The sequence below is a fragment of the Apis mellifera genome, linkage group LG9 (genome assembly GCF_003254395.2).
Source record: "Apis mellifera strain DH4 linkage group LG9, Amel_HAv3.1, whole genome shotgun sequence".
Classification (NCBI taxonomy): domain Eukaryota; kingdom Metazoa; phylum Arthropoda; class Insecta; order Hymenoptera; family Apidae; genus Apis; species Apis mellifera.
The window spans coordinates 5,514,472-5,538,092 of record NC_037646.1 but is presented as its reverse complement, the minus strand read 5'-3'; the positions used below and the strand labels follow the sequence as shown (position 1 = coordinate 5,538,092).

The window sequence follows — 23,621 nt, the reverse complement described above, 5'->3', positions numbered from 1 at the left end:
TATATATATATATATGTATGTGTATATGTATATATATATATATAGATACGAGTATAGATGACACAATATTCATCCTTGGTGTTGTGGTGATGGTATCGTGCATTTGCTATGTCATTATGTGGTAGTTACAAATCCAGTAAGTGTGTTAATAATACAATAGGAATTGTAATACTATATCTAACAAAAACATTTGGTTCTTTTTCTTTTTTTTTTTTCTTTTTTTTTCTTCTTTTTTTTTTTTGGGGAAGTGGTATCGGCAAAGTGGACATTTCTTCTGTTGGTAATCAGCAAATGGACAGTACATTCCTGTTGTGATTGAGTTATTTAAGATAGTTGTGTGATCGATGACTGGGTACGCGTGATCTAATGTATGTTGCCTTTTATTTATTTATTTTTCGCCCCTCCTCTTTCTATCCCACACACACGTACATACATATATATATATATATATATATATATATATATATATACACACACGCATATATACATGTACACACACATTTATCCCTCTACCTATTCAATGAATCTGTGTGTGCGTGGCCAAATAACGGTGTGAACATTTTTGCAAGAGGCTTTCGAGTGAATGAGTGAACGTTCGAGGAAGAAATGTATATACGTGTGTCTTGTGTCTATAGTTATTAAATTTATTTATAAACGAGTACATATATATATGTATATACGTATATATATGTAAATATATCCCATACATCTATATGTACGTGTGTATGTATGTATATATATACGTATATCATTATCATTATCACAGCGGGATTCTCTGTGCATGTCTTTTACACACTGTTTTCTCTATCCTCTTACAAATACCTTTTATGCCACTTATCTTACGTCATCGTAACTACCGATCTTAATCTTACATTCTCACGCGTCTCTCTTGCGCTATTTTGTCTTTAACATGTGTATCGCCAGTTTTACACGAGTTGTAAACGAAAATATTAGCAACAAAATACGGATATAATAACGTCGTGCTGCGTTTTGTTACGTAAGATGATCGGACACGAATGTCATACCGGTTCGGTGGCAAAACGAGTTACATAACGCGGTCGTTTTCGATGGTATAATCGTGATTATTCTTTGCGAGGCGATTTTCGTCGCGTGTGATTGTCTCGAGAGAAACAGGTTGCGTTATATACGTGACATCGATGGTCAGAGAATGTAAGGATTTTGTTGCTAACGTGATTGTTCGTTTAACCTTTTTTTTTTTCTTTTTTTTTTTCCTTTTTTTTTTTTTCTCTTTGTTTTTTGAGAACTATTGACGCCCTTGCAGACACATCGTCGTCGTCGTCGTCGTCGTCGTCATCGTCGTTGTCGTCGTCGTTGTAGTCGTCGTCCTCGTCTTTTTTGTCATCTTTGTTCCTAGCATCGTTGTCGTTTTTAGTATTTGGTTTTACTTTAATTTCATATCATTTGGATAAAATGGTAAGGGTCATAGATAATTTTTCTAGAAAAGAGTTCGAGTCTCTGTTTTAATCTCCACGATCCACATTTCGCGTGTGTATATCAATTTGTACAAACATCGTATAAACGTCGATAAAGGAAAAATAGCGAAACTTTTTTTTTTTGACGACGAAACCATTTTTATTTTATACCAGTTTTGAGAAATATTGCATTTATAAGCAATTCTCTTCCAACCAGGACTCTTCCGCTTGCGTTATTCTTTTAAAACGAACCTCTTCTTTTACTTTTCATATCTCTCTACTTTAGAATTTTTACTTTAGAATTCTTTTTTTTTTTTCTTCATATTTCTTATTCTTTGTTCCCTTTTTTTTTTTTTCCCCTCTTCTTTTCAATATTTTCTTTTTTCTCGATGTTGGTTTGTTCTCTTCAGTTGTGTGACAACATGTTATGCCTTAGCTTTGCGTTTTGAATTGTTATTGAGTTGTATATTTGATAATGATAAAATCGTAGGTGTGCGTTTTTTATTTATTTATTTATTTATTTATTTATTTTTTTCTTTTTTACTTCTATGACATGAACATTTATATTATTTAGTTTACAAGTAGGCATTTATAGACGTATTATATTATATATGTATATATATATATATATATATATATATATAAAATATATATATATACACACGAGTGTGGTGTTTTTTGTAATATCATCGTAATATTGATTGGAGAACGTTATTAATTGAGAGAATCCCCTCTTTTCTGCAACCTTTTTTTTTGACTTGATCGTAGAGTACATGACTACATGAAAGGTATATACAAATTTATATATATATTTATATATATATATATTTTCTATATACATATATATCTTATCATGAGTCTAGTAGAGATTGTCGGTAATCATTAATTAGTCGTCTAAGCAAATCTAATTGAAACGGGATCTTGTAATTCCAGGAACATCAGGAACTTGCAAAAAAGAGAAGGATATAAATAAAGAAAGTCAGTCGAAGCTAGAACACTCTAACCTCGGTACCGAGTGTTGTAAGCTTTGCGGCAAGAGCGTAGCGAACATAAAAAAACACATGAAATCGCATTTTCCCGATAAATACCAATGCCAAATATGCATGATATCATTAACGAGATCCGACAATCTGAAAAGGCATATTAAATTGAAGCATGGGATACGAGAGGGATCATTGATATCGCCGTTCATGCGTTTAGAGCACAAACACTTTTTAGCGAAATCGGAACCGGCTTACCTAACCTAGAATTTTATACGTGCGCGCGCGAAATACGAACGGCGGAGAGTGATTACACGCACGAGACACGTGCGCATGCGTGCGTCCATATCGCGTGTTCGTGGCTGTATATTTATAATACACACGCATGCGCATTAGAGAAACAATCCAACAAATATAAACGCGCGATGATATGAACAACGGACAAAGGAAGCTGAAAACTGAGATTATAATCGTCGCGTAAAATAATCGCGTCGCTCGCGCGCGTGTTCCTTCAAATAAGGCAAAGCTCTTCGTCGATTCATTTTCTTGTAATCTCTTGCAATCAATTTTACTTTTTTCTAATCTAATCCGAGCGAATTATTGCGAATTATTTCGCTCGTTTATTTTTAATTATCGTGTTTGAAATTTATTCCCGTAAGAAAATTATTCCATTATTTATTGTCGTCTATAATTTAATATTTAAGAGTTTCTATATAACTATTAAGAAAAGTAAGCGTATTATGAATACGATCGTTTCTTAAAAGAAACGATCCACTATATTTTAATATATATATATATATATATTTTTTTTTTTTTAATACCAGTGTTCGTAAAATCGAACAAGCTCTAGATCTCAGAGTCAATTTCGAGTACAAAGAATGGAAAAAAAAAAAAAACTTGTATCAAAGTGTCTCTTTTGAATCGTGTTCGTAGATACTACCTCCCACGTGTGTCTCGTGTCTCGCGTGTACACGCGATTAATTTTTTTTTTTTTTTTTTTTAGATTTTTTTTCCTTCCTCGAGCAAGTAAAAACATTCCAAATCTTCGAATTTTCTATAAAAAAAAAATTACCACTCTCACTGCTCTTCTCTGCACTTGTGCACGCGACATATGGAATTTTAACGCGAGTTTTAACCGTACTGTTCACATTCCGAACACACACACGAATTTCTCCAGCAAAGAGGAAACGTTCGAGATATTAATCAGATTTGCACAAAAGCGACGTTCGGCCGACGAAGTGTTGCGTGGCCATCGTTTATTACCACCACGTTAGAGGATGATTTCCGAAATCGGGGAGGAAATTTTCCTCGAAATCGAATCACGGTCGAACGGATAATATCAATTTATAATATAATCCACCGGGTTTATCCAGTTCCATATCACCATAGTTTGTGCTATGTTGTAACTTTATATCTCGTAATGAAAGACTTGTTCCGCAGGACTGGAGGGAGGAAGATCAGTATTAAGTAACTATTTATATACCTATTTATAGATCCTATATTATATTATATTTATATTTATACATACATACGTAGGTTGTGAAAGACGTCGAAGACTGAGTATATGAAGAAAAAGGGAAAAAAAAAAGAGAAAAGAAAAGAAAAGAAAAGAAAAGAAAAAAAAAGAGAGAGAGAAAAAAGAAATAATAATAATAATAATAATAATAAACAAACGCCTAATTTTCTCAGTGGGTCGCCTGCGTGGGCTCTTAATATAAAATAGTCATGATAAACTAGTCTCTGAGGCCCGAAGGCTTGTTGCAAAGGACAATTTTATAACAGACTTTTCTATAGAAATTTTTTTATGGTGCCTTTCCATTTTAAAGTACAATACTCGACTAATCAATATAATCGATATGACGGATATATATATATATACATGCATATAGATACATATATATGTATATATATACATACACACACACACACATATACTATATATAAATATATATAATATAATAAAACAATGATTATATCACCGTGTGTAATATGTAACGTGCGACCGGTTTCTTTTGTCGACACACTGCATGACACCTAATAAATCGAGCATCGATTTTTCTTCTCCCGGCGTGTTTCTCTCGGCGTGCTATACGAATATAATACAGAGAATGGATTCTATATACAAACAATAATTACGTACGAACGTATACATGCATACATATACATATACGTACAAAATGATAGGCACAGATTTTACAGATATATACTGTGCTAATACCTGTGTGTGTAAATCCTTCTTCTTCTTCTTCCCTCAGAGTAGAGTGAGATCTGATCACAAAGCTGCTCAAAAACAAAAAAAAAAAAAAGAAAAGAAAATAAGGGGGGGGGGGATTTCAATAATGTCTCTCTCTCTCTCTCTCTCTCTCTCCCCCTTTTGGATCACGTATCATCGATGGCCGTCTTTTTTTTTTTTTTTTCACACACGACTTTTCTCTATTTGCAGATACGACACTTTTAACCCCTCAGGGTACCGAGTGCGCGCCAATTACGTGCATTGAGAAAGTTAATCTGTCGGACTTTTTCGAAAAGCTGCCGTACACGTACACTAGCAAATGCAAACTGTGCGGTCGGATAGTGTCGAATCTAAAGAATCATTACTTGACTCACAATCCGGGGAATTACGTGTGCCCCCTGTGCGGATGCCGTAGGACACGGCTGGATAATTTGAAGGGTCACATTAAACAGAAACACCCCGAAATACAGATACTGCAGAAGTCAAGCGGCAGCGGGCAGACTTGAGAACTTGAGAGTGATCCGTGATATAGTTTCTTGCCATTCCTTCAATCGCTCATTTCTTAATCCGAGTCGTCCTTTAATATCTCCCCTGCGTGTACAAAAAAGGGGTTGGTACTCGAGCGTTCGAGACGTTTAACGCCATTTTTTTTTTCTTTTTCTTTTTTTTTTATTCTCCAATCCCTCGTCACTCCAATATAATTTTAACATCAATATGAATCATTCAATCTTATCAAATTGGAATTTTTATTTAATTATCTTTCAATAATTAAAAAGAGAAAAATGTGTTTTAATATTAATACGGTAAGAGGAACGTATTTAATTTTTTTTTTCTTGTTCTAAATCGAACTCGAACGCTCGCCCTTTCCCTTCAGCACCCCTTTAGAGTGGCGTATCGCGCGGTCGAAGATCGTTTCGTCTTTCGTCTTCGTGTCTCGTCAGTGAACGTGAAGAACCGTTTCGCCGTTCTCGTTCTTTTCGCGGGCTCTTGACCAACAACGGCGTATTCCGTATTCATCTTTGCGAATAATAGGAGCGGCTCGAAAACGGTGATACGCTAGTCAAGCAAACGTGCGTTTCTTATATACACGAATGCGAGATTTCGACACGGCACGACGCGAGGCGAGGCGAAGGCGAGGAGATCGCGAAATTCATCGCGTAATTTTTATATTGTCATAGAGATACAGAACCGAGGAAATTTCGCGATCGAATTGTCTAACGGCTGGCCTAATGAAGTGTCCATCATCTGTAACGTAAAAAAAATCTGAAAGTAAAAGGAAAAGTCGTTCTTGAAGAGTATTAAGAAAATTTTCTATTTTTTTTTTTTTTTAATATTATAAAATGAACAAATTAAATATTTGTATGTATATGTATATATATATATATATAATCAACGCTGAAATTTCTGAAATTTCTTTGAGTTTTCTTCTTCAATAGATGAAGCAAAAACTTTCTATAATCTTTCGAACAAAAGTCAAAAGTTACGTTCATCGATATAATCGAGATCAATCTCACAATTTCCTGTTAAACATTCGCAATATACGTCGTTGGATACAAGGGAGTCTGTGTCACAATTCTCGATCTTTGACGGAGAGAATTCCGCCATAGAGAATTGGATTGATTTCCTCCGCTATTGTCGGATATGGAAATTATATATATATATAGAGGGACGTTTCACGTTACATTATAAAAAGCGGTTCATCGGTTCGATCCTCGTTGCATTTAATTACACGCGGTGCCCCCCTTCATTAACGTAATTATGTACCTGTCCTTTTTTTTGCTCGTCTTCTTGCATCGTCGACCCTCGATCGATCTCTCCTTCGCCCCGAACTTACTACTTCCGCGTTTCGTTTTATTTTTCCCAAGCTCCCGTCGTCGACGAGGTTGGTTAGCTATGCGGGTCGAGTCGCCGCGAATTACCAGCTTAAATAACTTCTTTGTTCTCCACGCTCCACGCTGTGCAAAAAATATCCTTATAAATAGCGGGCGTTTGCCGGGTAGAGGGAGGATTTGTTCCAGACTCGTCTTAATTTGATTAATAGGGATCGCTTGTTCTCTTCGGCTTAATCCCCCCTGTAAAAAGGAAAATTTCGATCGTTTAACGTCGAGTTTATGCTCGGATATTGGAAAAATGGTGAAGGAGGAGGAGAGGCGAGAAAGTTTTCGTCCCGTTTATTCGGGTAATTGGAAGGTATCGATTTGTTATCGTGTTCTTCTTTTTTTTTTTTTTTTCTAAGAGGGAACTTAAGAGAAGCGGTGAAATATTCGAATTGTTCGTAACACGTTTATTTATCGCTCGATGAAGTGGAAATTATTGGAAAGTTTAGAGGGGAGGGACGATTCTCGTAAATTTGTTGATTTTACGGTGGTTGTTGGAAGTTTTCCGTGGCGTTTTATCGATTGTCGAGTCGAGAAAGAGGGAAAGCTCGAAAGATCGATCCGGTCATCGGATATCTTGGCTGGAGAAATTTCAACGTTTTTATCAATTAGCGACTCAATAATTATCCGCTTTGATTTGGTTTACGTCGGTCTTCGATTGACCTTGACCTTGACCGTATATCGCATTCCGTGTAACGAGTTATATATCTTTCAATGCGCCGATGTCCCCTTTTTTTTAAAGCGAACGATCGTTCGATATTTTTATTATTTCCTTTCGAGATCGCGAAAACTTTAATCTTTAAAGAAAGTTTTTCTTCCAGAGGGAGAGGAACGGTTTCAAAAATTAATCCCGCAATTCTGAAAGACCTACTACTATCTATCTTAAAATAATTTTGCACCAAGTGCACACACAACTTTAATACTCTTACCATATATTAAAAGTTTCTGCGGTTAGCATAACATAATGTTTATTCTTCCCAAATTTTATCATTTTCCTCTGCGAAATTTGCAGCTTTTATTCTCTCTCAATTAAATCCGCCCGACAAAAATCCCGATAAACTCGTTAAAATCGTAAATTATATACATTTATTAATTTCTTTCCCGCAACAAACAATCTCTTCGACTTTATCTCGATCAATTAATTGGTTCGTCAAACAATCCCTTCCATCAGTTTTCTTCCATCCATCTTTTTCTTATTCTCCTCAAATTACCTACTATCTATTACCCACGGAAGACATAGAGTAAAATTGCCTTCATAATCTCTCGTTTCGACCAATACTCGGTTCATCGATCCCGCGAGTAAAATAATTAGCATTTCAAGGAATATTTTAGCATCGATTGTTCGATATTCTGAAAAGAAAAGACCATCATCACCAATTTGTCGTGAGAAGAAAGAAAGAAATAGGGAGGGAGGGGGGGTAGAAAATGACATACTGGTCCTCCAACAGTAGGAAGAGGAAGTCCTTTTCGCGATAAGCTTCTTAAAGGCATACTTTCTCGCCCTTATTACAGGGGGCGTACTTCACGGATGAACGGTTGGGGTAGAGCTCGCTCGATAAGAGGATCGCCATTGCAAAGAGTTTCGTTTTCTCGAAACGCACGACAAGAGGCTTTCGCCTTTCGTCTCGCTTTAAATTCCGCCTGGCTTAGCCAATGGGGCGGAAAAACTCTTCGAAACTGCGTGTCTTCGAGACCGATAGCATCGAGTAGAGAGAGAAAGACTCGATTCCTCTTTTCTTCTTTCCGATCGAGAAGGAAGAAGGCAGACGGACTGGAACAGACGAATGATTCTCGCCTTGCCGAACTTTCGAGTTTCGCCCCCTTCCTTTAAACTTCTCGTTTTCGCTCGAGATCCGAGGTGACGGTGTATTAGAAGCGACAGCGGAGAGGAGCGGAGCCGCGTTTTGTTCGAATATGTTTGTTTCTCGAGGCATTAACAATGGCGCCGCGTGTGCAACCGCTCGACTTCCGGCCGCGAGCTCTTTGGAGGACCTCTCCCCGCCCATTATTCCGCGAAGTTGCCGCGGGTAATATCGCGCGGATTTTTCCGCCCGTGGAAGGAAAAGTTTCGCGGATTTTTATTCAACCGCCGGCGTGAAATACGATTTTACCCCGGTTTTTTAACCCGGAAAGTGTCCCCTCGCGGAATTAATTCCGTTGGAACTGTTTTTCGGGAATGGCGGACGAGAAGATGGTTGCTCGATCGAAAAGTTATTCGTATATCGTACTTTTTAAAGATTTTAAATTAGAAAATATTTTAGATAGATTTTAATTTTAATAGGAGAGAAGGGAAAAAGAGAGGGGAGGGAGATTGATGAGTAATGGAGAGGGGTGGCAGGTAAAATTTTTAACGATTTCGAATTGCTATTCTAAATTATTCGGGGATTCGACAAGATTTGAAATCTCTCGTTGATTTTTCCCTTTGAAAATGATAAAATATGACGGTTATAATAAATTACAGATACGGATAATGAAGGTTAATCGAGATAGATAGTCGGCGCGGGATGGATGCAGCGGAATTGTCTCGTTTCAAAGCTTTCATCCTGTTCCCAATAGCGATTTAGCTAGACTTAATGCAATATTTAATGGATTACTAATCTCTTTGAAATACCGCGTCATATTTGGATCGTGAATTATTCAAATAGGGAGCATTACTCATATAATGTACATACATGCTCGAACGAGACGTTTAAACGGGCTGAAATTATTCGTACGATGCGAGATTTCGATTTGAATTCGCGCGTGTTGCGATTCCGTCTTCTTTTCACCCACGGCCGTTACATTGCATAGGCGAAGTGATGACGCAAGTGAAATCATATCTTGTAAATCTGATGATACGAGAAAGAATCAAATATCGCGAATATGACGTGGTTAAATTCTCAAATATATCGTGATTAATTAAGATATTTTCTGGAATTATATTTTTACTGAGAACGTCTCATTCTTCATCAATTTATTAAATGGTAAAATATTTACCATGATTAACAATATTTATTATAATATTGTAAGGTATTTTCTTCGGGAGAAATATTTTAAGGATAATTTTGTAATCGAGATCTTTTTCTTTTTCTTTTTTTTTTTATTAACTGATTCGTCGAGCGACAAAAATTATACATATAATTTAAAATTAGCGATCGGTACGAATAAAACTTGGTTTATAACTTAAAGAAAGAAATATTATTAGAATAAATTCTAATATTCTTGCATCTATATAGAAGTAGCTTAATTAACTTTTTACACTGTCGTGAGATCATCACTGTCATAACGATTCTATTTCTAGACTTCATGAGTCATTTCTAATATGATACTTCATTTGCTTAGCAAAAATCGTTAGATAAAATTCGAAAACTTTTAGCAAAAGATCGAGGAAAATATTAAATAGATTTACTTTCAAGACGAGAAATTTCAAAAAATATTTCATTTCACACATATGTATCCTCTTTTTACATATATATATCTTTTTCGTCCAAATGGCAGGAATTGTATCACACGTTCGAACGATTATTGCAATTTAAACGTCGATCCTCCGTTTCGGTCACCCCTTTCTGTTTGCGTTCGTCCAACACCTCGAGCGTGTCATTATTTTCTTTCCTCGATCGTGTGATCAATCAGCGTTAGTTATTGGCGGCCTCTCTCCACACCACCACCGACCTGGAGATTATTCCTCCCACCTAGCTGAACCTATACGTTATTCCGAGAGAGAGGGGTGCACCCACCCCTGCACGTAGAAGCTACACTAGCCTAGCCCCCGAAATTTACGGATTCCTGGCATGAGATGGTGAAATTATATTTATCCTCACCCCCATACATTCCGAGTTTCGCGCTAGATAAAGCAAGACACAGTGGAGCTCGGATGTTTTGCGGCCATTAAAAATGAATCGGTCGTGCCAGGAAAGCTTTTAACCTCCCCCCCACGAGTTATATCTACAACTTCCTCTTATCCTAATTTTATCGTACAAGCGACAACTGTAAATTTCAACCTTTATAGCTTCTAAACAAGTCGATAAGTCGTCGTTCCAATTGTCCAAACCGAAAACGAATCTTCCCTCCGAATTTTCGCCCCTTTTTTCCCTTCCCTCTTCGACAGATAGGATCGCCTATGGTCTCCTTTTTCGGTAAGGGTAACGGGTGTTCCACCTGGTGGCAGGGAAAGGGAGGGACGAGAAAGGCGCGCGGAAACGGTTGGGATTTCAAGCGAAGGGTTCGAGGAGGGAAAAGTATATAATATCGTGGAATAGCGTTTTCCGCTGTGACAATTGTTTGACGATTGTTTTCTATTCCGTTCATGTGTATCATACCCCCTTCATATCCATACACACAAACACGCGGTCAATCGTAGAGCTACACACCCTTGGAGAGAGGAAGAGAGAGAAAGAGATATATAAACTCGTACTCGATGGGATGTTCTTCGACTCCTCCAAGTTTCTGCCATCCTTAACGGATCGTCTCGCGTGTTCCATCCATAATTCTACTCTCTCTCTCTCTCTCTCTCTCTACCGCATTCTAATTCAGCGCAGTTGCCAAGAAACCGTAACTCGTTGATCGATGTTGTCGTATGCAAATTGTATCGTAAAAATTCGTTCTTGTCGTCGAGAATCATCTCGAAAAATAGTTGGATCCATCCACGATTTTTCCTATTTCTCTCTCTCTCTTTCTCTTCACCACTCTCCCCTTGCACGTTGATCAATCACCACATAGCGCTCCCTCCCCTTCTCTCTCTCACGTTCTTCTCTCTGTCTCTCTCGCTCTCTCTCTTTCTCTCTCTTTCTCTCTCTCTGTTACAGCGTTGGCCAGTGGTGTCTCACTGGGGAAGAGAGAGGGGGTTGCGCCCCGCAAGGTCAGAGTTCCAGCTGCCCTGCTGTGGGATGCCTCCGCCCTTTCGACCCTCTCCGAGCCGAGGAAAATACCGACTCGTGCAGAGAGGGTGCAGAGACGGGCGGCGGTGTGCTAGGCGGTGGCGGTGCTGCTGGCACTGCTCGTATACCGGGTGTGTAGCCGTCGTTGTTGGCCATCGCCGCGATACGTTTGTCCGGGAACCGGGCTTCTCGTTCCCGGACTGCGTCCATGCAGCTGCCTCCATTGTGGCGCAACTCGGCCCACTAACTCACAGCGTAAGATTCGCCAGAACTCTCGGCCTGGAATTACTTGCTCCCCTTTGCGAGCTGTGCACGTAACGGGTGGCCACGAATTTTCGTGTACTCTCGTTCCCTCTTAAAGGGAATCGACGCGACGATCTCGTCTTTCTTCAAGTTTTTGAAAAAATGAATTTGGAAATAAACAGTTTAATTATCTCCGTAAATAATCGATCGAATAAAGGCAAGATTCTGATAACGGATTGTAATTGTTGCGTCGTTGAAGGAGAACGGTATCAAGATTTCGTTTCATTTGTTTCGATGTTGCCCCGCGAATAATACGAAGAAGGCATGTCTCCAGGACCATCCACACGAATCCTCGGTTTTCCCAAGTACAAAAGCCCGTTCAAATTCGCGACAGTTGTACGCTTGTCATACCCTTTTTTTTACCGTTTTAACTTTCGAGGAGTTTTCCCTCGAAAAACTTTTCCCGCAGAAAATACGCTCCCGATAACACGATCGATTTCTGATCAACGTAAATACCCTCCTCGACGATACTCCCTTCCCTTTCATATCGGCGACGAACAAATGCGGAATTTTACGAAAATGGAAAAAAACACGGAGGAGAAGAAGAAGAAAAAGAAGAAGAAGAAGAAGAGAATAGAAATACAATAGGAATTCGCCTCCCTTGTAAACTGCTCTGATACACGCAGAATCGGATCCGATGATATCGGTCCATCCGGATCGCCATTAGGGGACGGGCCAGTTTCCTTCAATTCCATTGTATCCAATATCGTTTGAACGAGTAAATTCAGGTGCACAAAGAAACTCGGTACGAGCAAGATGATAGAAGCTTTTTCCTCTCCCTGCTACTTTGCGTCCCTCGATCGTGTCCTCCACGGTTTTCCTCCACGCTGGTTGGAAAAGTTTCTCGCGAAAATAAGGGAAGGAATCGGATTTTGAACGACTTCATCCGCCCCCCTCGCGGAGAACCGCACGCCGAGCCCCGTTCAATCGGAATACAGGTCATTTCGTCGAGCTGCTACTCCCTTTCTCTCCCTTCCTTCCCCTCCCTCCCCTTTCTCTTTTGCCTGATTAGCTAATGCAGCCGGGGAAAAGTCGCGATAGCCACTTCGGGAGCCAGCTCGCTCGATCCGGAAACGTATCACTGTGGTGGTGGCCATTCGTGGCCCAGATATGCCACGTTTTCCAAACGCTCGTGCTCGCCTCCGGCTTCTTTTCGAAGCCAGCACTCCTCCGCGCTGGTCGATCGATCTTCGAACAAACGCCTCCACCACGTGTGCACTCCATATCTGGCCGGGGAGTAGAGTTGAAAGAGAGTCTTTGGAGTTACATTTCCTACGGATCCTCCACGCGATTAAATGCCCCGTATCGGCCCCGTTGCTCCTCTATCAATCTATCCATCTTTCATTCCTTTGCAAGCCATTCCATTTCCATCGTGCCTATATTATAGGGCTTTTATCAGGACAGGTTCTTCGGGGATATCGGTGGATAAAAAAAAAAATTCGAGTATCGAGCTCATCATCCGTTTGCCGTTTATCATCCTCGAGATTAACGAGAGAGATTTGTAAAACAACGAGAGATTGTAAATGGATTGTAATGGAATTAACGAAATTTTTCAACTTCTTCGTTTAAATTTCGGGTGGTTTATTATATTTATCGCTCGTTCGTTGACAGGTTAATTGATATCGTGGTAAAAGGAATATGAAGGATCAGTGGATCTGATGCGATGATACTTCCTTTCCTCTGAAAACAGAAGGCGAGAGAAGTGTATATACATATATATATATATGTATATCGATTGGTTAGATATTAAACAGAGGCTGCATGTTTAGACAGCATCTGGACAGGATGCTGGAACACGTTCGTGAAGAATGTTTATTACAGCAACCTGTATAATCTACCTCGAACAAGTCTGAAAACTTGATTCGTCAATTAGACGCACGCATAATATAACGATACAATTTATATGGAACCCGTGTTTATAATCGATCTCAAGAACGACTTTTCCTTTCGACAATTTAAAACCGGATCAAGTTCGATCAAGTTATCGCCTTGAACAGGACGGACATTATCATCTATTGCACATCGATCTCGAATTCCTCCCTGATAGAAGTCACGGGGAAAAAAAAGGAGAGAGAAAAAAAAAATAAATAAATAAATAAACCGAACGTGCCATAAACCGCCCGTTTGTCTGCACCAGCGTTAGATTTTTACATACCACGATACGAAATATTTAAAAACCGTCGTGAAATAACACACACGCGTACATATGCACACACGTATACACGTATACACACAACACACACACACACTCGATGTACCTAGAAATTAGAAATTCCTAATCTAGAAATAATAAAACTAATTATATTAATAAAGCGGCAAGGAAGAGGATGATAACGATATAATGAAATATATATATATTTACAAGAATATAAATATATATATATATATATACATATACTGTAATATTTTTGTACTGAACAGATTTTGTGAAATAAATAACATGATGATTCAAAGCAAATTCAAACCGTGGACCACGGGTATGTGTACTTTATCGCACGGCGGGGATTACACATCGCTCGATACGGTTGTAAAAACACCTCCAGCTAGCCGTCCGCTATTTTTGGGAAGGGCTGGATTAAAGAGGTGATGGAGGAGGATGAGGATGAGGATGGAAGGAAAGGAGGAGGGGTAGGGGCGAGGAGGAAAAATATAATAAAAGATTGATAAAAGGAGACGTGCAAAAGAGGGGGATGTTGTGCTTCGTGGTCGATGCGCTTCGACGAGAGCTACGAGATGTTGATGATACTACACGTTCTTTCGATGATTTTTTTTTTTTTTTACGGAGGAAAGAAGATCGATCGAATTATTTATTTATTTATTTATTTTTTCGTCTTATCTTCTACTTTTCTCTTTTAGATTATTTATATATGTATATGTATATGTACTTTTTTTTTCCCCCCTTTTTTGGAAAAAGAGGAGATTCTCGTTTCAGTCAGGAGAGGGCAGGAGATTATGTACCATCTCTTCTCGATGCGCAGATGCTTCTCCTGTATTTTCCTCGTTTTCAGTGTCAATTAATCTCTCTCTCTCTCTCTTTCTTTCTCTCTTTCGCTCGTACATCTCTCAATGCTCTGTTTCATTCTCTGTTTCTTTCTGTCTCTCTCTCTCTTTTCTTTTTATACACACATTCACACACAGATATATATATATATATTTGTGTATTCGGGGAGCACAACTGCCTACATCATGCCTTTGTCGTTCATCCGAGAAAGGATCAGGCAATGTAACCAGCAACTCACGCTAACGCATATTATCCAGCAGCGGATAGTCTAACAAAAGTCTAACCGAGGATATATATATATCATTCACTAATACAAAACGTATCGTATTATCGGATCTGCGAGTACGCAGATTACTCGTTACTGATAATAGGTCGCGTTTTGATGAGAGAAGGTGAGCTATCTCTTCGCGGAAATTTATATATGGAGAAAATGTGGAGAGAGATCTTGACCAATGGATCATAGGATCCAAAGATTTGTGTACGAAGAAGGGAGAGTCGTTTAGATGAGTAATTTTGAAGGTTTATTATATTTTTCTTCTCTACACTGTTGAGTAGCAATTTCAAAAAATATTGAAAATTAATAAGGTAATATTTTATTTATAGGTAATTGATAAAAATTGTCAATTATTATTTTGAAAAGATTTATATTTATGGATTTAATAGTTTTTATTGTTATTATTATTATTATTTGATTATTTTAAGTATAGGTTTATCAGTAGATTCAAGTTTTATTTAAGTTTTTTGTTATTCTTTTAATTATCGTCCATCATTAATCAGGTAGATAAAAAAATCCATTTAAATGGATAGTTAAAATAATCCATTTTAGCCATCAAGCGATGTTAAAGTAATATTTTTTTACTTGATATAATTCTTTGATAAGGGAGTAAGAAAAATAGGAATCTTAAATTGGAATTGGTCGATTGGTCGACATATTTATTCACGATTGATCGGATCTCTGCCAATCATCGCATATATGCTAACAAATACTTTACATACGTATTTAACATGTATAATATATAATTTGAATTGAACGTATGCATAGGATAAAAATATATACGAATTGATTCTAAATTGAACTATTTAGATTCGATGTTTATGTTAATTAGAAAAGAGAGAAAAAAAAAGAGCTAAGTCGAACTTAATTATGATAATTTCTCGAATAATTTAATTTTTTGTTAGTTTATTATTTAAAGATTCCTTATTTCTTTTTTTTTTTTTTTACTTATCTCAGAAATTGATGTTCTTATTCTTATTTCATACTAATATCTTTATTATGAAAGCATATTTTAACTGTTATTTTAAAAATAATAAGAAAAAAATAGAGGTAATAAAATTGATTATAATTTCCACTCAATTTTTGGTCTTGAATTTTAACATGGAATAATTTTCGATATTGAATATTAAAAGAGAAATAAATATTTTTGAAAAATAAAACACGCGAATTAATTAAATTATTCAACGTAAATTAATTTCATTTACATTTATTTTTATCAAAAGTCAATATAAAAAAAAAAAAAAAATATCTAATTTAAAAGTTTAAAATAGAACATCTCTCGTAACTCTCTTTAATTACCGACCAATATCAATTTTAACTTCACGAATAAATATTCCATAAAATTAAAAAAAAAACTGGTTGGAATTGAAAATTTGATTCGACCAATTTCTCTGTAAACTCTTGTTTCCCATACAAAGTCATTTATCTCGAACGATAGCATCGAAGCTCATCATCCAAAAGAAGAAGAAGCGAGAGATGCTCTGCACTGTTCACGAGCTTAAAAGATCTCGTTCCACATTTTCGATTTACTTTTTCTCAAAAAAAAAAAAAAGAAAAAGAAAAAAAAGAAACCATTTTCCTCTCGTGCATCTGTTATCGTGAAGAGGCCACCGTTATCAATATTATATATATATATATATATACATATATTTATATACGTGTACATATACATCAATGTGTAAAGGAACAGGGTTGTAGAAGATTCTTTCGCAACGAGCACGACGGCGTCGAACGAATCGAACGTTTAAACTGTATTCCTGCTGCAGCGTTCCTCTACGCAACGTTTGTGCACCTCGTCGAAATGAAAACGTGCTCGTCGGAAATCAGATTTTATTGAAAATCGAACCAGCTGCGGAACGTCAAAAGTTTTAACGTCTTTGAACGCTCCCCTCCCCCTTTTTTCGCCTAACGTTCAGTTCCTCCCTTCACTTTCCCCCAATCCTCATCTCCCCTCCTCTTCCCTCCCCTCCCCTCCCCTCCTTTCTCCACCCCTTTTCGCCTCCATCATCCCTTGAACATCATCCCTTTTCCCATCCAACGTTGAACCGATCAATCGATCCTGAACCAAATCGACCTTTCACCTTTTCATCGTGAACGCCTGTTATCTAACGTATCGCGAAAATATTATTTAAATTGTGTATCCGTTAATCGGGGACAGAGGTGGTAGCGTGAATACAGCAGAGATCGATACGTTCGACTCGACGTGCAATCGTTTTATCAGCACCAGATATATTCACACGTGCGCTCTCTCTCTCTCTCTCTATCTTTCTCTCTCATACTCACATGTACACACATGTTTTTGCACTCGTTGTACGAAAGGGAAGAGGGTGATTCTTATTTAGTAGGGAAAAGTGGCGGAAGTGCAGCGTATGGATTTTGCAAAATTTTGTAAAATTTTAGTTCTTTTTTTTTTTTTTGTTTTTTGAGGAGAACGACTTTGGAAAATGTTAAAATTAAATTGTTAAATTTTCGTTAATAAATAACTTCGAAAAATTATTATTTTTCCCTTTGCATAGAATTTTATAAAAAGAATATTTAAAAGTTTAGGGGCTGAAGTAGGGAGTAATAATTTCAATCTTTTACAATCTTTTCGACTATTTCATATTTTTATTTTTATTTTTTTTTTATTTTTATTTTAAGGATTTGTTTATTATCCATAGAGAAAAGGATTTTATATCAGAAGAAAATTTACGATACATTTTGTTATGGAAGTTGAAGCTATTTTTAAATCCAATCTTCGCTTCGTACGTAGACGACACGTGCTTGTGGATAATAAACTACGATATCACGGTTCGTATACAGTATCTATGAATAGTATATGCAAAGTGTGTCTACGCGCATGTCTAGGCTGTCCATATCTTACAGAACTCTGCGAACTATTCTCTCTGCGGTTATTCAGAAACGTATTCTGCGAGAATACGTTTGCGGGCAATATATTTCTATATCTGGACGAATCTTTTTAATCCTATTAACGTCCTTTCAGATTATTTTCAACTTAATTGTCTTTTCCCATTATCAAGTAAGAAGTTTAAAAATAAAAAATATGACGATATTAGTTGTTGTTAATGCAATTTTAATTAAATACGATAAAGTTTTTTAAAGAGTTAAATGTTTTTTTTTTTTTTTTTTTTCAAAAGTTAAATCTTTTTGATCGTTGGCTAACGACAAGGCTAGATAAGATAAATAAATTCAACGATTAAATATTAACTTTATACACTCCAATATAGATCTTTATATATATATACACACTGTTATTTCTATTCTCGTTGGTAACTGTAAATCAATATCGCAATTTGCTTCCTATCGTTGACATTATCTTATTTATAATCAACTCTTGCCGCTAATTTCTTTCAATTTGAATTAAATCTATTCCATTTAATATCATTTCTCTTGATATAAATATATTTTTATTAATATAAAATAGAATTTTATTTCCTGTATTCAATTACAATTAAATCTATCGGTATACAAAGAATTCGATATACAAATATTATGTTTCCAAGTCATTTTTCTCAAAAAAAAAAAAAAAAAAGCAAAACCAAAACTGCAAAAACTTTATTTTCACGCTTCCACGTGTATAAACTGCGAATTTTTACTTACTAAAAAATATTTTAAAAAATTAACATTAACATTAAAAACGTTAAAAATATTATTTAATACATAAAAAAATAATATCCAAGGGATCAATGTATATATTTTCTATAAAAATATGAATTTTAACCAACATCCATATTTTCCTTCCCAATCGTATCGCGATTGTAGCGACATCTAACGCGTACACAAGCAAATTATGTGCATTTACACAGGTGTGTATTACACGTGCACACATCTCGTGTTACACGAACGTGTTGCTATAGGCACGTTCGTGGTTTGTGCGCTATTTAAAATGGAGTTCTCTACACGCTCGGAATCATAATATGTATTTTGAAAAATAAAAAAGATTACTCGTTCCCGTTATCGACACCGATACACACGCTTCGAATCACGTGAAACGCTGAAAACTGTTTAACTGTTTGAGAAAATATTGATCGGTCCCTGAGATCAAACTCACCTTTCTCTCTTTCTCTCTCTCTCTCTCACTCTTTCTCTGTCTTTTTCTGTCTCTCTCTGTCTATTGTCTGGATTTCCTCCACGGGACTTTATTTTTACAGATCATAGAACACCTCGAATGTAGCCTTACCAGCCTTGCAGGCGGTTTAGCGATGGGATCGAGCATGAATCAATTTAACGGTTGAACACCAATTTCATAGAATCGGGCAATATTTCAGGAATTTAATGTTCCTCGGCTCAGTGAACCGGTAATGTTCGAACCTTGTTATATGGAATGAATAATTGTTGTTAAGAAAGAATTATTTGACGATGTTGAAAGTAGATTATGAGATTCAGAAATGTATGGAATATACTACTTCAACTTTGAGAATTCGATGTAAATAATAATGAATTTATCAAATAAGTTTGCCTTTCTGTTTTTCCAAAACACATACGAAAATAAATATAATAAAAAATTGTGTAATGAATTCTGATTAATGATCGTATAATTAATACAAGGTTGGAACGTATATAAAGACGTATACTTTTCAAATCAAATTTCTCCATTTCAATATTGTTCGTTATGCATCAACTCGCAAGAGACTCGAACCCATCGCTACCCGCCTTCACGCAGACCTCATCAACGAATAACAATTCTTTTCATATGGCCGTTACCGCGCAATAAATAGCTGCCGCCTGTTCATTCGATGCAGCATCCGTGCAAACATTCTGGTATATATAATTTCACCGATGTGTCCCTCGACGTCGTTGCAAAAACGAACCCGACACTGGTAGGTGTTCTGTGTGTCACCAGGTTGGGAAGTTGGGCGACAGTATTAATCATTCGCTTAGAGAGTACTCCATCACACTGTTAGGCAGATCTTGAATTTATTCAAGATTGCGATAATACACAATGTGTATTATTGCATACGAAATTTCTTCTATCTCACGATTATTAGAAGCAATCATTGCTTTATCGTTAACTGACGAATCATATTATTATTATTATTATTATTATTACTTTTTATCTTTACCTCTTTATTCTCGGTTTTCATTTCCTATTTTCATTTTATTCGGATGAAGTTTTTACACGTCGTGTATTTATTTATAATTGATTATTAACTCGATCAAGCAATCAATCATCCGAATTTAATTTTTATTTTGGAGAGCTCGCTTTGCCTACGCACAGAATTTGTAGCAAACTTGTACACGTCACCCACGTCATGCATTTTCTTGTTAATTGCACTGGTTTGGAAGTTTGAACGATCGTTTCTTTCTTTCTTTCTTTCTTTCTTTTTTTTTTCTTTTTTCTTTCTCTCTTCTTCTTTTTCTTTTACAGAGGACTACTTTTTTTTTTTACGCAAAAGTAAATGTGTGTTGCACTTAATCCCGATGTACAGTCCTTTCATTTATGCGACAATAATATGATTGTTTCCCTTCTTGTCCCTTTCCCTCTTTCCTTCCCTCTTTTTTTTTTTTTTTTTTTTTTTTCTATTATTATTTTGTCCTTTTACATTTATGTTGTAAATAAGATGAACACAAGGTGGTAATTAACGCGGAATTGTGTTGTCGTGATAAAATTTTTAATTGGTTCGTGTTATTTCATTTCGATAAATAGATTGGTATCGTTGTTCAATGTAATGGAGTGTTCTCTAAGCTTTTCAATGATTTGAAAGAGACGAGATTTTAAATTAAATTAAATATTTGATTGATCGATGGATTGACGACGCTATTGACCAAGAGAAAAAAAATTTTTTTTTTTTAAGGATGAAACAAAAAAAAAAGTGTATTGTAATTATATAAAAATTGATCGTCAGTAATGATGGGATCGAACTTATCGTAAGTAATAATTAAATATAATTATATATATATATATAATTTTTATGATTTTACTAAAGAATTATATATAAAAACGAGTCTTAATTAAATATTGATTTAAATTATTCGTTGATTTAAACTTAAATAAATAAATCGTTAATTATATATAATGTATTAATTAACGTAATAAAATATAATGTATAGGGTTGTTTCAATAAAATTTATTTTCTTCAAAAATTGTTATCACTACATCCTAAAATCAACCCTTTCGATGTATCACATTGATAAATAAGCTTTTTGCTCGATATATATAAATTTAAATGGAATTTGTCCAAAACGTAGTTAAATTAAATTGTTCAACAAATTTTTTTTCTTATTATCGGTGAGTATTATAAACTTAATAAAACAGTAATAGATTTTTTTCTTTGCTTGTACACCGTAAAAATTACTCGATGTTGACTCTTATAAGACTCTTATACTCACGATATTTAATTAAACAAATTTCAATTTAAGATTATGTTTTTATTAACTTATTCGTGCTATAATTTTTATTAACGCAATACTTACTTTATGATTTTATAACAATGTTATTTCGAATCGCACAATTACAACAACATAATAATAAACATCTGATCGATCTTAAAATAAAAATCGAAAATTATTCAAAAGTTGTGATAAATTAGAGATAATTATTTTATCAATATCGATTCATCGCGATCTCTACGATTATCTTCATACATATATATATATACCACACGAATCGAGCAAAAAATTACACTTTCTACCTCACTCAACAACAAACACGCATCAAGTCTGATCAATCGTGCTCTAAATACGCGAAACGTATTTTTTTTTTTCTCTTGGTCAACGCGTGCGCGCGTTTAAATTCCCAACCAATTTTCATTAGCGGGAAAAAAAAAAAAGAAAAAATTCGTATCTCTTTTTCTTTCTTCTGTACGCGAGATATACATCTCCCTTTTTCGAATCTCAAAAAGAAAAAAAAAGAAAAAAAAAAAACTCGTGCGTAGTCCCGCGAGGATACATCTATCGATCCATCACCGTCCCTCGATCCTCTCTCTCGCGCGCCAAACCGCTGCACGACACTTAGAAGAAGGGTGACGCGTGAACGACCTCGCTTCTCGGGGGTGGAGGAGAAATGTGGTGGCTTTAAAAAGCGAGGCGTGGAGGAAAACTTCTCTTCGGAAAGAGGGGAAGAGAGGGAAGAGAGAACGTGTATAGACATATATATATACGCGTGGCACGATCACGGCCTTGATTCGTAAGTAGGAGGGTAAACGGATGGGAAAATTAGTGGGGAGGTAATGAAAAAAAAAAAAAAAAAAAAAAAAAAAAAGGTAAAAGAGAGGAAGAGGCGAGCTATGAGGGGAGAAAAGAGGAGAGAGGCGGAGGAGACGAAGGATGAGGAGGAGGAGATAAGGAGGAGGCGCAAAAGGCGAAGAGGGAGAAACTGAGACTGAGAGAACGAGAGAGAGAGAGTATAGATGAGAGGAAAGAAAAAGAGAGAGAGAAAGAGAGAAGCGATCGAGCCGCCGTCGACACAGAGAGTGGGCCGCGGGCGGCTCGTCGTCGTATAGGTCGTGTTGGGAGGCCAACAGTTGAAAGTGACTTGTCTTGTGTTGATGTTGCAGGTTCAAAAGCCTGGCACATGCGGCTGACCTTTGACCGGGTGCCAGGCGGCTGCAACCTTCACAGGTGCAAGCTGTGCGGCAAGGTCGTGACGCACATCAGGAACCACTACCACGTCCACTTCCCCGGCAGGTTTGAGTGTCCTCTCTGTCGTGCCACGTACACACGTAGCGACAACCTGCGCACGCACTATAAATTCAAACACCCCGAGGCAAGAAAGGTCGATCTAAACGATTTCGTGACAGGCACCTTGGCGCTCTCCGCGATGAGTAAATATGATGATACCATGAACACGCTGTCCTAAAACGCGAGTTGGACCGTGCACGCGTCTGTATATATCTTATACATATATAATATATTTACACGTACGTACACGCGCCCCAAAAGCAAGAAAATCAGAAAAAAAGTAACAATGAATATATATATATATATATTATACATATAAAGATATAAGATTGATATATTTGTGATACGTTTTTGAAAAGTCGATTCTAAAGGTGAAGAACGAACGTAATAAGAAAAAATTGATATGGAAAAAATTTCAATCTTGTTTATCAAGTTATTAAGCAATTTAAGTTTACGTTAAACGAAGCTAGGAGTGAAATCGCTCTGTCTTTGTTGCATCGCACTCTGTTCATCTAACGTAAACTCAAATTGCAATAACTTGTTAAATAAAACTTTTAGAATTGATCCTTCAAAGGTGTTTCACGAATATATTAATGCTCTGTGTATAATAAGAAGAAAAAAAAAAAATTATAAAGAGAGCGCGGGTGGCTGCGCCGACAGGGGGGTATTGTCGCACTTTTAGATCATAATAATTACGATACGGCCCTGATGTCACGGCCGCGCAAAGGCCGGTCTCTCTCGGCTTTTTTCTTTTTCGAACACCAAATCTTTTATAGGTTCTACGCTTAAGAAATCGACGGGATTCTCCTATCGCGTGGGAGAGAAGGGGAAGGGGAACTTTTTTTGTAAACACACGATGTGTACGACGTTTAGCGTGCGACATTTTTTGGGGTGGGCTTTGTCGTGTTAGTTATCGAGTAAAAAAAAAAAAAAAAAAAAAAAGAATAAAAAAAAAAAGAAAATTAAGAGAAGAAAAAGCGAGCGAGCAGAGCGCCGCGCACAGTGAGTTACGCGCGTGCGCAAATATAATTGTAAGGGGACATT

The 23,621-nt window shown here is 36.6% G+C and overlaps 1 protein-coding gene across 1 annotated transcript; it reads left to right on the top strand.

Moving 5' to 3' along the window:
• The first annotated feature begins 108 nt into the window (after window positions 1–108).
• LOC113219007 (zinc finger protein 524-like) lies at window positions 109–22,755 on the top strand. Its single transcript, XM_026442953.1, has 3 exons — window positions 109–136; window positions 4,857–5,132; window positions 22,454–22,755. Exons 1-3 carry the CDS (start codon window positions 109–111, stop codon window positions 22,753–22,755), a joined length of 606 nt encoding a protein of 201 aa, XP_026298738.1.
• Window positions 22,756–23,621: the final 866 nt, after the last annotated feature.